General features: G+C 36.9%; 3 protein-coding genes across 3 annotated transcripts; 1 reads left to right on the top strand and 2 right to left on the bottom strand.

The window, feature by feature from the left end:
- Nucleotides 1-355: 355 nt before the first annotated feature.
- LOC137715863 (protein disulfide isomerase-like 5-1) lies at nt 356-3,134 on the bottom strand. The gene is made up of 5 exons (XM_068455214.1): nt 2,983-3,134; nt 2,364-2,422; nt 2,098-2,273; nt 852-957; nt 356-743 (listed from the first exon to the last, which is right to left on the bottom strand). Exons 1-4 carry the CDS (start codon nt 3,100-3,102, stop codon nt 863-865), a joined length of 450 nt encoding a protein of 149 aa, XP_068311315.1. The 5' UTR covers nt 3,103-3,134; the 3' UTR covers nt 356-743; nt 852-862.
- Nucleotides 3,135-4,819: 1,685 nt separating this feature from the next.
- On the bottom strand, nt 4,820-7,787 carry LOC137714723 (vicilin-like seed storage protein At2g28490). Its single transcript, XM_068453866.1, has 4 exons — nt 7,376-7,787; nt 6,903-7,081; nt 6,699-6,779; nt 4,820-6,021 (listed from the first exon to the last, which is right to left on the bottom strand). The coding sequence occupies exons 1-4, from the start codon at nt 7,785-7,787 to the stop codon at nt 4,978-4,980; spliced, it is 1,716 nt and encodes a 571-aa protein (XP_068309967.1). The 3' UTR covers nt 4,820-4,977.
- A 5,497-nt stretch (nt 7,788-13,284) lies between these two features.
- Nucleotides 13,285-16,785, top strand: LOC137716256 (exonuclease V, chloroplastic). The gene is made up of 7 exons (XM_068455682.1): nt 13,285-13,718; nt 14,339-14,443; nt 14,673-14,794; nt 15,511-15,660; nt 15,754-15,907; nt 16,159-16,235; nt 16,326-16,785. The coding sequence occupies exons 1-7, from the start codon at nt 13,341-13,343 to the stop codon at nt 16,549-16,551; spliced, it is 1,212 nt and encodes a 403-aa protein (XP_068311783.1). The 5' UTR covers nt 13,285-13,340; the 3' UTR covers nt 16,552-16,785.
- The last annotated feature ends 233 nt before the right edge of the window (nt 16,786-17,018 follow it).

Raw genomic sequence — 17,018 nt, 5'->3', positions numbered from 1 at the left:
GCACCCACAAGCTTTGTGTATCTGTTTTTAGTAAATATCGATCTTGTGGTGAAAACTAATCGTTGTGCAATGAAATCTGTGCTTACTTATTAGGACAAGTTGTACATTCTGTCCATTTATGCACTTACCACGCACGGCCCTTTTTTTTCCTCCCACAAGGACCGGTTGAACGAGTGCCAATGGTTGTAAAAACTCGTATTTTACTCACTAAGATGCAAGTGTTTTTGCTCGCTGGCCAAATTAACGTTTACACTCTTATTTGTAACTTAATTGTATCATATTAAGAAATCATTATTTTGAGCACAAGCGCTTTCGGCAGAATGCTCTTTTATAACATATATGACAGTTAGCAAGATGATACTAATTAATAAGAGATCTCCAATCTCCAATATAAATTCGTTTGTCATGTCCGAAAACAACTTATAAATCCAACCACGAACCATTCGTGATGAAATTAAACCTGCAATAACTTAAAAATTGGACATTTACACCTACCTAACGAACATCCAAACCAAATATCATATGAAACTTACAGAGTTTTTAAATTCATTCATGACTACAAGCTGCTGTTGCCCATGTATCAGTTGTAGTTGGTATTTGCCCCACTGGAGTCACGACCCCGAGTCAAAATTGTTGTGCCCGAACCCAACCGCTGAACCTGAAGCTGAGCTGATGTCCATACAAGCATATACTGGGAGTCTGTCAACATGTGTGCTAATGCGGGTTCAACACGCAAGTCACATCTGCACCAGGTAAAGACATTCAATTGTTACATACCGATTGATTCCAGTGGAGCACTAAGGAGTCATATCAAAAGATTAGATTTCACAATCCAACGTCACAAGGTGTACCCGACAGTTCACTACAACTCTTTATCATTGTCAAGCTGTGCCTTTGTTGCTGCCTTTTCGGCTTCTTCTAAGACAAAGTTTTTAAGTGAGTCAACATCCCTCGGCCCTGATCATTTGCACAAGAAACAATAACTAAGTGAGATACTATACCACAGAAAGTCTAATACGTTATTGGAACAAGAAATTAAACACTCAGCCTTTAGTGGGCTGCACTTGACTCAAAGTCTACAAATAATATATACAGCTACATGAAACAGTTATTTGGACTGATAACAGATCAAATTCACTTCAAATGAATCCACAGCACGAGCACATCGCCACCGTGCCATCCCATGCCATGTGAAGATAAACTTACACATGAAAACGTATCATCGGCTCGGGATGACACAGGGGAGATGTAACCATTGCCATGGAAGTCCTTCTCCGAATGTACATACTAATTAAGCCAAGGATTAGTCCCACAAGAAATATTATCTCTATCACTGCTATACTAAACAAACCAGCCAAATCTTTCACAGGTACATACAGCACCACTCAAACATTCTCGCAATTTATATCTCACACTTCCTCCAGCAAAAATATAAAACGGGGCAAAAAAAAAAAAGAATATAAAAACATTTATAAAACCATGCACACATCTTTATCAACATTGGGGTATGATAAGGTATGGTGCAGTACTATTTACCACTTTTCCACAATAATACTATATTACCTCTTTCAATGTTGACGTAGCCAAATGTTAGGACTTCTTATTTGTGATGGATTTCCAGTGTTGTTATTATACTTAGGACATTTCAACTGATGAGAACAAGTTGTAGGATAATAAATGATACCACAAAATAGCAAGATGTGATGGCCAGTTTGTATGCCCAACATAAATTATAATGATTTCCCAAATGAATCTGTATTGAACATATAATGAATATGGAAGCGCTAGTGATCTGAATTGAGAATAAATTGATATGAACACTTTCTTCTTCTTGGAAGTTATTACTAACAAGCAAATTCGGGTTTGTGAATCACGTAAATACGTGCCCAAGCCCACGAGGAGCTTGCACATAAAATCTATTTTCTAGACAAGGCACTTCAACAGGAATTTCATATAAATAGTGTTTAGATTATAATGTGATAGTATAAGTGCTGTTAGTAAGCCTGAGTAGATCAAATAGAAAAGATTTTATGCACCACAAAGATGACAACGAATGGAAACACAACTGATATAGCAGAAACGAAATTTGAATCGTACCTTGATATTTTGCGACTTCTTCACCATCATAGAATACTTTAAACGTAGGATACGAATGAATGTCAACTTTGGAACATACGGGTTTACTCGTACTGCAATCAACTTCCCCAACCTCTATTTCGTCTTCGCCTTCCACTGTCTTCCCAAGGTCCTCCCACAACGTACCCATGTTCTTACTGAAAGCAAATGTTGCTATTACTAGTAAGGATATCAATCCTTCATAATCTTTTCTAATCGTGAACTTGGCAGAGGTAGTGAAAACTTACCAATGTTTACACCACGGTACACAGAATTTCACAAACCATGCCGTGTCTCTCTCCTTCACCTAAGAAACACATACGCAAATAAACAATCAGCAAGTTGATAAAGGTGAAATACATGTCTCATTAGCTATAGCTTGAGATATACATTTCTCTTTCCAAATTACTTCCTACTTGATTGGCCTCTTGTTTTCCTGGAATCATACAGTTCTTATAAAACCCACATAACATTTTTCACTTTAACTTCCAGTCCAATTTCATAGACTCAAATCGCCATTTAATTCTGGCACCGATACTAAATTAAAACAAAATTGACAAGAAGGGCAAAACTAATTAGGCATTAGCATTGATAAGATCACCAGGGATTGATGAGCTAGTAAGGGAAAATGGGATCTGGGTTAGGGTTAAAAACCCTAATTAAATGTTCCACTGTGTATAAATTGCAAAACAGGATCTGCATCAAACATCATAATCACAACACAGCCCTACCCAATCTGCGCGGAAATTGGGCGAAGAGTCTAAGCGGTAAAATCATAGCCATAATTCATGAGCTTATTCAACAGATTCGATCTGTGAAATCGAATGCAAAAAAATGAAGAATTTGATAGGGTTTTGGAGTTGTTACCTTGTCGGAGAAGGTGTCGGCGGTTAGGGTTATAACCTCAGCTTGGGTATGGGTTGTCAGGATTGGAAGAAGAAAGAGAAGAACTGAGATTAAAACTAGAGAAGCAGAGTGGGTTTTCATGGCTGCTGAGAATATTTCAAAATTTTCCGGGAAAATTATTGACGGACGAAGTTCTGCAAGCTATTCCCCAACTTCAGTTTCGTACTATATAGATATACCTAACGTTTTTGGTTGCACCTGGCCAAAAAGAAAAGCATGCCTTGCACGCGACTCAGAGACGGCGCCGGAACCATGCAAACCTTGCAAGTGAAAGAGTTAAGATCGATTTTCGTCAAAAACGAATTAAAATCACATTATTACTAACCCAATGTAAAGTTAAGCTCATTTTTCTCCCCTTAACATAAATAATATCGTTTGTTAAAATAAAAAAAAAAAAATTTCTCTCCTCTTAATCTCTCTTCCTTTCTCTATTTTCCTATTTAAACAGTTACGATTTAATCATGTCAATATCTTGTTTTGAATTTTTTATATAGAAAAATTCATACCTCATTTTTAAACATTGTAATATTACATATCTATTTAAAATACACTGTAATGTCATACTTCTATATATTTTCATTCAATTTTGTTGTTAAATGATGACAGGGCAAATTCAGGGCTCACTCCCTCGCCCAAATGTAATTAAATATAAAAGGGCAAATTACTATTTTACCACCTTAACTTTGAATCACATAACAAACTAATACCTCATGTTTTGAACATAGCAATGTCATAATAAACTCATGAATTCGTTGCAATATCAAACTTCGTTTTCTTGTCCATCCATTTGTTTGTTAACTGCTGGCATAGTAGGCGTGAGGCTTACTCCCTCGCCCACAGAAATTCCTTGCTGTTGGATTGTTCACTGTAGTGTGTGACTTATCCCATTCACTAAATATATTCCATTCGCTAAATAGTTTGGGTCATATATTCCATTTGTTGAAGGTAGTACTAAGTATCAGATACTATATTCAATTGTATTAAAAAACTGAAGTTTCGTCGTAAAACAATTAACGATATGAAATGTAGCCTAACTTACTTATAAACTCATACAAGGTCTTCTTACCGTCATTAATTAGGGATTCTCCACCTCACATGTGGCACACTTTGAGCTTCATACATGGGATAATCTGCTCAAATACTATGAAGAAAGAGGGTCCACATAAGACCAATTGATAATATGAGAAGTAACTCAAGTTGCTTATAAATCCACGCAAGATTTCTTCTCCTATCAATTGGGGGTTCATTCTCAACAGTAATTAATTCTGTGAGAAATGCCAAGAAGACTCTCTTAAAAGTAGAACTCTCTATACACTCTCTGTCACTTCACAGTTTAACATCAATTTGTTAACATTATAAAATATTTGGCACGTAAAACTCTTCATAGATTATCTGTCACATCACAGTTTAACATCAATTTGTTAACATTATAAAATATTGTGCCAAATATGAGGTGGCACAATCTATGAAAAGTTCCGAGGAAGCACCAATAACATTTCTTAACTTTTGTTTGAAGAGGGTTTTGAGAACAGTATAGACTGAGACCAATAGGAGTATTGGTTCTTGAGGGTCTCGAGACCGTGAAGGGTATACCATCTGGTTTATAAAATCTCACCCCGTTCATTCCACACTTCTTAATCCGTTTCATTCACATTGCGTTAGTCACGACACAATTCTTGGTATTTCAAGTTGAGTTTCTGTGCCCAACAAGATGGTTGAGATCGCACTTACTGTAAAACAAGCAATTCCGATAGTCACCAAACAAAAACAGAAAGTAGTACATTTCTTATTCGCGAGCAACTCATTCACAAACGTAACATAACCACAAAATTTAACCAAAAGAAGAAAGACAAGACCGAGTACAAAAGCTAAATACATGAACAAAAAGCTCCTAAATAACCTTGAAAAATAAAAACTCCTACAAAGCAAGACTCTTTATTCACCACAGAGACTCTCTCAATCAAATCCCATAACCATGTCATTCCCAATACTCTTGATCACCTCCGGCACCCTCTGAAACCTACCCTTGTCCCCTCTGTCATCCTTCCTTCTTCCCTCGCCCCTTCCCGTATCCCCTCTTCTCTCGCCCTCTCTTCTCTCTCCCTCCTCCGGCTGCTGCTGCTTCCTCTCTTCCTCCTCCTCCTTCGGTGGCTTCCTCTCTTCCTTGTACGGCGGTGCTGCTTGTGCCGTAGGCAAGATCACTGCCTCACGCTGAGCATCAATAAACTTTCTCAACCGGTCCTCGCTCACGCTGAAAGCAGCTGCAAGCTCTGGTCCTTTGAGCTCCTGAAGAACGGATGCTGCACCGACCAAAAACTGAGGCCTGTTCTTCCGCGCGGAAGTTGTGAATCCGAAGAACTCAAGTGGCCCGGTTCTTGACGCGATTTGACAGAATGCGAAGTACCTCGGCACCCAAAACACATCACCTTCTTGTATCTTGGCATTTATGGCTTGTGTCCCATTTGGGAACACAATCTGTAGCGTTCCGGAGCCTCTCAACACTATGCCGTATTCTGTCGCTCTGGGATTCACATGTGGTGCCATCATTGAACCGGCGGTGAGGTTGACAAGGTAAACGCCAATTCCAGAGTGTTCCAACGGTGAGTAATCAGAATGATCGAGCTGCATGCTCCATCCGTAATTGTTTCTGAAGTCGGGCTTTTTGTCGTAGAGATTGTAAGAGTCCGGTGATTTTCCTCTTCCCTTGCCCTTGTCATAGTCACCTCGCCTCTTCTTGTCGTAGTCATCTTGCCTCTTGTTTTCGTTCGAATCAACGCCAAACACCAAGTTCAAGAGCTTCCTCCATGACCATGTTTCTGATTTGCCTTGGTGATGATCTTCTTGCTGGATGTCAAACATACTCTTCATTTCTTGAAGTCTGTCTTGCTGTTTCAGCCGGAGGAATTTCGACCAGACGCTTGGCGAATGAGATTCGGGCACAAAGACAATCGGACCTTGTTGTTGACTTGTGAACATTTCGCTTAGTTCTGATGACGTGACCTGCAATATTGGACACGCATTTGTTTCTTTAATTTCTGATCACACTAATTAAAGCATATAATGACGTTTAATACATCACAAGGTAGTGCAACACTCACCAAATTCGTTTACTAAATTGTTTACCAATTGATGTAATCAAAGACTCAAAGAGTTTCGAGATGATGCGGTAGACTGGTAATATTCCATATTCAAATTTGAGTTGCATGATAGGGATGATGCCACCACGGGTCCCAATTCATGTAAGTCCTTCTCAAAAATGAACTCATGTACCTCTAAGCTCTAACATGAGAAAATTTGATACAAAATTTGGTGTGTTCTAGGATTATTGTTAATTATACAGAAAATTGGAGAACACCCCATTGCAATATAAAAATCCGTTCAATTTAATATCCGAGTTTCGACAAAACGTGGAGCATTGGTCCTCACACTTCTTTAGATTCTCTGTCAAAAGCACATGAAAAAGTGCATGAGTCCCCTTTAATGGATAAATCGGGGATGCCAACCACACTATTTCACGTGCTTAATTTTAACAAGAAAAATTATAGGGTTGGTGTCACATATTTGTGGATTTCATATATCAATTTGAATGGATTCTTACTCGTAATAATATGATGATAAATAATATGTAGCAATTTTAAATTTAAGAACTGATCATAATAAAGCTGTGATGTACTTACATTGAAGGCATTTGCAAGTACTTCATGGTCAAATCCAGCAATAACGGACTGTGGGTTGCTTACTCCGCCAATGAAGAAAGACTGCATTATTTTCCAAAACACTCAAATTACTTTACAGATGCTGAAAGTTTGAATTACGGTAAACCCTAATTAGATTTTTTTATGATTAATTTAAGAAATGATATATTTTTTGTTGTTGTGTACCTGCAAACCCATTCCTAAACTCTCAGAAATGTCGATGCTGCAAATGATGTGAACCCTCTGGCCCTCCCCAGTATTCACCAAGTAAAATGGAGACCCAGCTGGAATTATATACACATCCCCTGCCTTCAATCTCCTCTCTCCCAATTCATCTTTGTAGATCAACCCCACCTTTACTTCTCCTGCAACCAAACAATTATAATTCATTTCCACAAATCATGAGAATCAAATTCAAAAACAACCCATCAAAGGGAATTGTTCACTAAAAAAATTGGAAGTCCTACTTTCCACAATTGCATGCATAATATTCAAATCACAAAAATAAATGCAAATATCCACACAAAAAAGAAAATAAAAGCAAATAATTAAGAAATATATTAAAAATTAAGATTCCATTATCCACTATACCCTTTAAACAGTAAAGGCAAAATTAAGAAAACAAATTCTCTTAATTAGTCGATTAGTAATACGATTACCTCTGCGGACGAAGAGGATGAGATTGGAGTCGAGATACTGAGGAATAAAGAGGGACTTAGGCTCCATGGTAATAAACCCAATATGCATGGGCTTATATACAGCCCTACCAAGCGCACTCATCACCACTCTCATCTCTCCTGCTGCAGTTTTCACTACATGCTTTGCTTCTGGCAGCAAAAACCTATATTCTCTCGATTGTACCCCTCCCCATTCCGGATATTGCTCCTCCTCCTTCTCCTCCGGCCACCTCCTCCTCCCACCGCTTTCCTGCTCCTCCCTCCAATCTTCTTTCTCCTCCGTCGTCCCTGTCCTCCAACCCTCATCCTGGTCACCAGTGTACCCCACTGTCATTGAAACTCCGTAGCACATCACCAGCAACAAAACCACAAGCCTCATCATTTTGTTTCCCATTTTTTCTTCTTTTTTGCTTTCTCTGTGATGATTTCTGTGAATTAAACTTTAGGGTGAAGTGTGGGGTTTATAGAGGAGAGGGAGAGAGGGGGGACACGTGTCGGCCATGCAGATTTGGGGTTTGCTGGCGGTTTATTGTTTAGACACAGTTGGGGTTTGAAAGAGAAATATTCGCACACAGCGTGAGAGCGTGACAGACAGAGACAGAGTTATCACTTGACGCAGCTTGAATAAACCAACCTGCCTACGATCTACTCCTCCTGTTCAGAAACGATCCAGATTCTTTGTTTTTATCTAGTTTTAAATGACTGTGTTTACTTTACAAGTAATGCTTCATTTATCATCTGATTGTACTTTTATTGTGTATTATCTCTTTATTAAAGGATTCTTTGTTTTTATCTAGTTTTACACGACTGTGTTTACTTTACAAGTAATGCTTCATTTATCATCTAATTGTACTATTATTGTGTATTATCTTTTTATTAAAGGTAAAACTCAACAACGCATGTGAGTTTTATCTCTGTTATAAGGATTAGATATTAGAAATAGAGCGTTTTATCTCTGTTATAAGGATTAGATATTAGAAATAGAGCCAATCAGCACATATAGATCTCATCTCTGTTAGAAATATTAGATATTAGATTAGTCACCGACATGATTTGAACCCACGCCGTTATGCAAGGACTCAACTGTTTTTCACCACTGTGGTAAATGCCCAATTGCTCTCTATTAGAAATATGATATAAATAGATGGTAGGAATAATATTTTTGTCATATTCGACTCCATAAATCGGCTTAAATAACAAACCTTTAAACTTTAGGGAACTTTCATGACAAGATCTTGGGCTAAGTGTATTTTAATAAAAAATCATGCTATAATTTTATTTAATTAAATAGACTTAAATTTTAATAACAAACTCTTAAATTTTAATAAAAAGGACAAAAGAACTTAAACTTTAATGAAAAAAAACATAATTTTAACATTAAAATAAATTTTAAAAAATATTTGATGAGTGGATCCACGCGTCCTCATACAAACTGTTTATGAAACTTTCTACACTGTTTATAAAACTTAACGGTATCACAATGTTTATGAAATTTATTACACTGTTTATGAAACTTATTACACTGTTTATGAAAAATTATGACACTGCTTATGAAACTTACTACATTGTTTATGAAACTCAACGGTACTACACTGTTTATGAAATTTAACTGTGCTACACTGTTTATGAAACTTTACAGTACTACATTCTTCTCTCTCCTCTTCTTGAATTTTCTTGGCACATTCTCACCTTCCAAACACATTTTCTTCTTCTAATTTTCTTCGATACTCATCAAATTTTATTTGTATCTCTTCAATTTCTTAACTTTCTATACCAATTACTTAATTTTCTTCTATTGACCGCCCATCTGCAGCTTCCTCTTCTCCTCCACCTACAATCTTAACTTTCTACACCACCTATTATTATGTAAGTGGTGGGAAATTTTATTTTTTAACACAAAAATCTCACAACTTGTATAGAGATGTGGTGTATCACTCTGTATTCTGGGCACATTGAAAAATCTCTCATCATCTTGACTACTACTGGAAACAACACCACAAAAATAAAACTAGGAAAATGTTATTCAATTTGAAGTCTTTATACTATTCTAAGAAAAAAATAATAATGATAATGGCTTAATGTTAGCTGACAATGGGGGTGGATTTTTTTTTTGGGGGGGGGGGGGGGGGGTATGCTCGCCAATCTATACACTAGTACAAAAACATACTTGCGCGACGAAGCAAATTGCATCGCGCAAAGTGTGTTTGCGCAACGATGACAACAAAACGTCACGCAAAGACATTTTGCGCAACAAAACTTTGCACGACGAAGACTGTTGTCGCGCCAAACAGTTTTGTGCGACGAATGTGTACATTTGTTGTGTAAAATAGCTTTGGGTTGCTAACAAGGATATGAAGGTATGCATCAGTTACCATAAACTTGATTGTTTGAATGATGTGTGCAGCTAACAATGGTGATTCATTAATCATTGCGCCTATATCCCCCGGTTAGTGTGGTGTTAAGAGAGGCTTTCAAGGATATAAAGTTCGGGGACATTCAGGTTCCAAAGGGTATCAATGTTTGGATAATGGTGATTACATTTGTTACGCAAAACAACTTTGGGTTGCTAACAAGGACATGAAGGTATGCATCAGTTACCATAAACTTGATTGTTTGAATGATGTGTGCAACTAACAATGGTGATTCATGAATCATTGCGCCTATATCCCCCGGTTAGTGTGGTGTTAAGAGAGGCTTTCAAGGACATGAAGTTCGGGGACATTCAGGTTCCAAAGGGTATCAATGTTTGGATAATGGTGATAACATTGCACACTGATTCAGAATTATAGGGACCTGATTTGTATCCATTCAACCCCAACAGGTTTGTGAATAGGATCACAGGCAAACTTCCACACTTGTACATGCCATTCGGAGTTGGTCCTCGAGGGTGTCTTGGACAGAACTTTGCCATGGTTGAACTCAAGGTTCTGATAGCTCTCAGAGTATCCAACTTCTCCTTCTCACTTTCCCCCAAGTACCGCCATGTGCCTACTCTTAGACTGGTCGTAGAGCCAGAACATGATGTTGATCTCTTGGTGAAGAAGTTATGACAAGGAACAACTAAAATTTTGCTGGAAAATAAGAGGGGTTAGTTGGGTTCCCTGCACTCTAGAGTTTAGTTTTAGTTTGTTCGCTTGTAAGCTTTTTATTTATTTCGCTGGTTCCAATTCAGCTTGTTTATTTGTACTGCTTGTTGTAGATTTTTGTTTTATGTTCGAACATCTTGTATGTACATTTTCATATATTTTATAATTAAATATTTTTTCTTGGTTTATTAATTATTTTTTATAATTTAATTAAAATATTTATAAAAAATTAAATAAAAAATATTTTGCGCTAAAGCTCTATGCGCGAAGCACATTACTTTTTCGTTGCACAAAAGCTCTTTACGTGACACAGGTTCTCTTGTCGTGCAAGGTCATTTTGCGTGACGCAGGTGTTGTCGTCATGCAAAAGATCTTTGCATGACGCAGTTTCTGTTGTCACGCAAAATCCTTTTGTGCGACACATGTGTTGTCGTTGCGCAAATGCCTTTTGCGCGACGCACGTTATCTCTTCGTTGTGCAAACCCTGCTTTCACGGACTTTACGTGACAGTTTGCACGCGACGAAGATGTCGTGGGGCTAATTTTCAGGCAATGCTTTTTGACTTTGCGTGACGCAAACTGTTTTTTGTACTAGTGATTTGGTGTTTTTTATGTTTTTATTTTGTCCTGTATCATTAAATAAAGTTTGTGGATGAGTTTTGATTAAAATGCGAATATTTGGAGTCATTTTCATTAGTTTTCCTTAAACTTTATTATGAGTTTGAACTGTCTTATATTTCTAGATTTTTTAGATTTAATTAAAAAATAGACATTGTTAGTGAAAAGGACTAATGAGACAACACATTATTAAGTTCGATGACTTCAAAAACGAGTGTGTTGGTTATATCTAGTGGTGGATCCAAGATTCTAACATCGGGTGGTCATAGTTAAGGTACGCTAAGCACTAATCGGGCAACAAACTAGGGGGCCGGCCTAAGCGGACTAGGCTGATTTAATTTTTTATATATATCACATAAATATGTGGATATTTACACTTAAAAATCTGTATTTGTACTAAGAATTTGAGTTTATTACTTTAATTAAGTTTATTATTAAACATATAACATTAAAAATATCATAATTTTGCTTTAGTAGATGAAAGTTCAAATGATTATGAGTTCGTAGTACTTTACGAACTATTTTTTAGAGCGTGTGAATTTATAGTGACTTTTAAAAGAAATAATGGCGTCAAATATGTGGTATAAAAGCATTGGTTGAGTAATTTTCATCCGTTTGTTAATTAAAATGTTAGATGACACAACTGATTGGAAAAACAATTAAAAAAAAAAGAAAGAGAAAAGTGGGGAGTTGGTCATGTGGGAAATGAAGAGAGAGTCTTTCTTCTTCGTTGGAACCAAGGTCTAAGAACAACAGAGTTATGGTGGTCTTTCTTCTTGGTTCAAAGCTTATGTTGTACAACATATGCAGAGTTAGGGTGGTCTTCTCTTTTCCACCACTTGTCTAGACCATTAGATGGTCATTAAGAGCTTCTCACAAGCACTTATTTAGACTTCTAGATGGTTCTGGGACCACTGGGTCTCAAGACCACTTGGGTTCGGCTATATTATCTCATTTAATTAGGGAATGTTTTTGCTCACCAAGTGATGGTGATGTCTACCACCCTTTAAATGAGTTTAAATTTCGAGACATGTGTAATAGATAGACACAAATCTCAAAATTTAAACTCATCTAACAATGATAAATATGGTGGTGATCATTACCACCACTTGAGGGTGGTGAACAAAAATACAACTATTAAATTATGATCAATAAAAGCATTAACATGCAGTGAGATAGAAGTAAATGATAAAAGTGGCCATCAATATTGAAATACAGATCATTTTCCTTATCTTCTATAATGACATATAGTGTACCGCTCTGTGTTCTGGGCACATTAAAAATCTCTTTTAATTGAGGGTCATGCTTCTAAATCCAGAGTTGAATATTGTAAATGAGAAGTTTTAAGTTTAATTATCGTCAAATACGAATTTGAACTACATTATTGTTAAAACATTGTGAGACTTAACCCATCTCCTTCCTCTTAGTGTAAATAATATTGGTGGTTCAAAAACAAAAAAATAGTATAACTTTGCATTTATCTCTAGTCATATACTCTTAACCTTTTCGGTGAATTGGAGATCTTCAAATATAATAGTGCAAGTTATATAATTCACAATGCATAAATAATTAAATTTAACTTTTTACTCTGGTGTTTTAGTAAAAACGTTGAGTAAAAAAAAACTTGTGTATAATCAAAGGGGGTAGTTTCAGTTTTAACTCTACGATTATATATAAAATACTTTATACATAACTTCAAAGTCATAAATGACTAACATTTTTTAAAGTCAAATATAATTTGACTCAAAATCTTAGTTGGTAAAATGAGAATGCGAATGAAATTCCATTGGATGATTGAAAACAAATGTAAATCAAGGAATACGTAATCAATTAGAAGTTACTGTTAAAAAAAAAAAAAAAAAACTCTAACGCATCATGGAATACGTAATAATTTAATTTGAAATATCGGGTGGGACGTAAAATTTTAAAATATATCAAAATGCCACATAAATTGTCAAATTTAAATTTTTTATTTTAAATCACGTCTAAAGATGATCTTAGAAGTCTAAACCTGAAAAGTGAGACCAGGCCCAGTCCATTGTGCTCCCATTTTTCTTCACAAGTTTTCTTTTGAAAAAAGCAACTTCTGGTAAATCTTACATGCAGCGATTAGCACCATAATTTAATGTTTGTAGCGTACACAACTAAAACTATTCCGACACTTTCGAAATTAAAAACCACCACGATAACTTGCCCCATAAGCGTGGAGCTCTTAACGGTCACATTTCCCCAGACTCGTCCGAAATGACCGAGTCACCGTCCGAGTCAATCTCCAACTCACCTTTCAACCACAACAAGGGGAACGATGCAATCGTGCCAGAAATCCCAATCGAGATTGTGAGCGAGGAAGAGATGGCTCTACTCGAAGCTGCTATTGTTTCCGCTCGCGCTTCCTTCTCTGCCATCCCTGCAGTTCGGTCCTCAACGCTTTCGTTCCACGGCAACGTCAGGTCTATTCAGTCGATCACGGCTTTGTCGAAGAGGAGGCTATCGGGTTGTTCCGAACCCGATATTGAGGATTCGGGTGGGTTGAAGAGTGCCCAGAAGAAGACTCGGGTGGCTGACTCGTTTTTGCACCGGTTTAGGAAGAAGGGGTTGTATGTCACCGACATTACTGCCACGGTATGGAGTTTCTTGGCTTTGGGATTCTTTTTTAGGAGTTTTTGCGAAATGGGTTTCGGTTTTTATTTGTCAAATTTGAATCTTTAATGTTTGATTGTGAATCAGATGGGGTTTTTGGTAATGGGTATGGATGATTACGTTGACTGTTTGAGATCAATTGATTCTTGAATTGTATGGCGATGAGATGACAATGATTTTGTGCAGTAGATTGGTTTGAATTTTACTGCTTTTCTCAATGACACATCGAAGGCGTATGAATCTAATGCAAAAAAAAAAAAAAAAAAAAAAAATTGATTTACAAGAGCATTTTGTTATCATTTCCAATTTGAAAATTGCATAATCTTCGGTTGAAAAATCGAAGATGAGGTGTAATCCGATTGAGTATCTCTGTTTCTCCGGTGTGAGTTTGTGAATGCTTCCAATTTCCATGTATGGTCGTTTATTCCAGATAGTATTGGTAATGCGCGCGGGGTGTACTAGTAACTATGAATAAACAACTTCAGTAATCTGAACGCTATTATTACTCTGTGAGAGGGTTTAATTTGAGTTTTCTGTCCATCCATCTTAACGAGTCGAAATATATTTTACCTAGATTTGTTCTCATTACATGTCAATTATAGGAATGGTGTGAAAAACAAATGGAGTTTGTTCTCCTTGTTGGCAAGCGAAAAGAGAGTAAGGCTATGAAAGCGGGTATTGCTCGCCATGCAAAACTTGAAGAAGAGGTGAGCATTCAAAAAGTGATTACTATTTGGGGTTTTGTCCTGCATGAATTAGCTGACTCCTAGCAGTTTGAAATCATTTTTCAATTTGGTAGTCAAGTTAGAATTCGGGATTTTATAAAACTCCGATTTCATTTTTCTTTCTTGTTAAAGTACAAAGCACTTTCCCTTACCTTTCCGTGGCCTCCATGTTTGCTATGCACATTTAGAATCTGCTTATATTTGTGAGCAGGTTGTTAAAAGAGTTAAAGTTCGTGTCATGTCGACTGAAGATAGATGGGCTCTGAAGCTTCTGAATTTTATAACTGGTGTAAATCAATTACTGTTTGAAGGATTGACACGTGAGCTGCCACTGTAAGTTAATTCATCTACGTCTCTTGATTCAATCTTGGACTCCCGATACATTGTTTAGGTGGCCCTTAACCTCCTGAATGGAGCTACTTGATATTGTGATGCTGTCAATCCAAGTGAGGTCCAAGCTTTATCATTCTATTTCCTAATTTATCTTTGCGGGGCATTTTGTCGTAATGAGTTAGATAAAGGCGTTCTTAGGGCTTATTTACCATTATAATCAATTAATAAATGGATCATATGGGTCATTATTGTTGCATAAAGTAGTTATCATCTGTGAGGAATGATGTCTGGATTAAGTTTGCAGCTCTGATCCTTTGTTTGGCGGTTTTTGTATGGGTTGGATATGAGTATGAATCCTGGATTGTAAGATTATGGCGCCCTTTAACTGAATATACAGCTTGTCATGTACTTGATTGAAATAATATGAAATACACATGAGTGATTGCTGATGGTGATCCAGATGTAGTTTTTGGGACCTAATGAGACAATGCTCTGGATATCTGAAACATCAGTACTGAAAATGAAACTTGATTGAGAAAGTCTTAGAAAAACATCTTACCTTTATATATTGGTATTTCAGATAGGCATGCTCTTTCTTTTGCTCTATACTTACAGCCAATTCTCTATTTCTCTCTGATAGAATTGATGATATCGGAGCATTGATCTTCTTAACCTCCTTTCCTTCAATGATTGGCTATACTTTCTTATGATATCAGAATAGGTTTTGCAGAAGGGGTATGGATGGTGGGTGTGATTGATGAGATTCGAATGCCTGTTACGGAAACCAACCGACTCCCAATATTAGTTGACACAAAGACTCGTGTGAAAGATACACTTCCTGCTGAACCACAACGAAGAAATGGAAGGTATGCACCTTTATTAGCTTCTGTTTTGGGCTGATGTTTTGTTGCCATTGATGAGGAAATGCACCAAAATGAAGTCACACTCTATTTTGGCAGGCTTCAATTAATGTGCTACAAGTACATTTGGGATGATTTAGTTGCTGATAAATTCCCATCAGAGAAATTTTTCACTTCTTTTTCCTTAAATCCTCGTGGCATCTTATCTGAAGAAATCAGAGTGATGACTGCTAACTCAGGGTTTCCAGCAGAGGTAAAGTCGCTCCATTGAATTATTAGATACATTTAGTCTAGGAAATCAGGATTTTTGGGTTCTATTGTTTGATGTTCCCGTTATCACTATACTGGCTTCTAAAACCAATCACTTGATATTAAAGATGCATTTTTTTAGTAATTTGTTTTGTTTATTAGTTCATAAACAAAATTGTGTGACATAGATTCTTCAGATAATTACCACTTCAAAGGCATGCATGTATAGGTAAAAAATTTCTCTTGGTTGCGCAGACCCTTGATGACATAGTGAGATACTATAGAAACACATGTAGCATGCTGCCCTCTGCACATGACCAACTGCTCTTGAGGTGAGTATAAAATTTATACGCGAGATCTTTTATATTTGCTTGGTCACAATAACTTTTGGGAAGATACTGATATGACTATTTTTGAGTCAGATATGAGTTACAGAAAGATCATTCGTTACTTGGTGAAGATGAGTTTGCATACGACTCTGATTGGGTCGAGAATAAAATACAGGGTTGTCTTGAGTTCTGGTTAGGAGAGCGAGAAGCCAGTTATACTCCTGAGGATGAGCGATGGAAATGCAGGTTCTGTCAATTTTCTTCTGTCTGCTCCGCAAAATGTCCGGAGTCTGCGGACTATAATAATACACCAAGTTAGAGAAAAGCAGTAGCATTGGTGATGTTTCAATCAGCATCCTCAATAAGTGTACAAAGAAGCACAATTCTTGGAGTTGCTTCTTTGGGGTCATTGCTCTGTTGGTTGTGCCATGAATGTATCGTTCATGTTGTATCGTAGCCATTGTTTGATTCAATTGTTGTAACTTATTCTTTGGACGAAATCGTTAAACAGGAGTTGTAAAATTCAATTGTTTTGTTCTGAAAGCTACGCTCAAAGTGCAAAGGATGTCTCTCTATCAAATTTAGCAAAGTCGGATGGGCCGAGACCTTGAAAACTTGAGAGTCAAGTTATCGCCACCACAAACTAGTCAATGAGCCCATTCGTGGAACTTGGCCCGACAAAACCGACGTTTAAGAGAATGGTGTATCGTATGTTATGGAAACGATGCCTACCAAGTGTTTGTTATAATGCCTAGTACAAGCAACATAGGAATAATATGAGCAAAA

The sequence above is a fragment of the Pyrus communis genome, chromosome 14 (genome assembly GCF_963583255.1).
Source record: "Pyrus communis chromosome 14, drPyrComm1.1, whole genome shotgun sequence".
NCBI lineage: Eukaryota > Viridiplantae > Streptophyta > Magnoliopsida > Rosales > Rosaceae > Pyrus > Pyrus communis.
The sequence above is the reverse complement of the archived record's forward strand: the minus strand, read 5'-3'. Positions and strand labels throughout refer to the sequence as shown.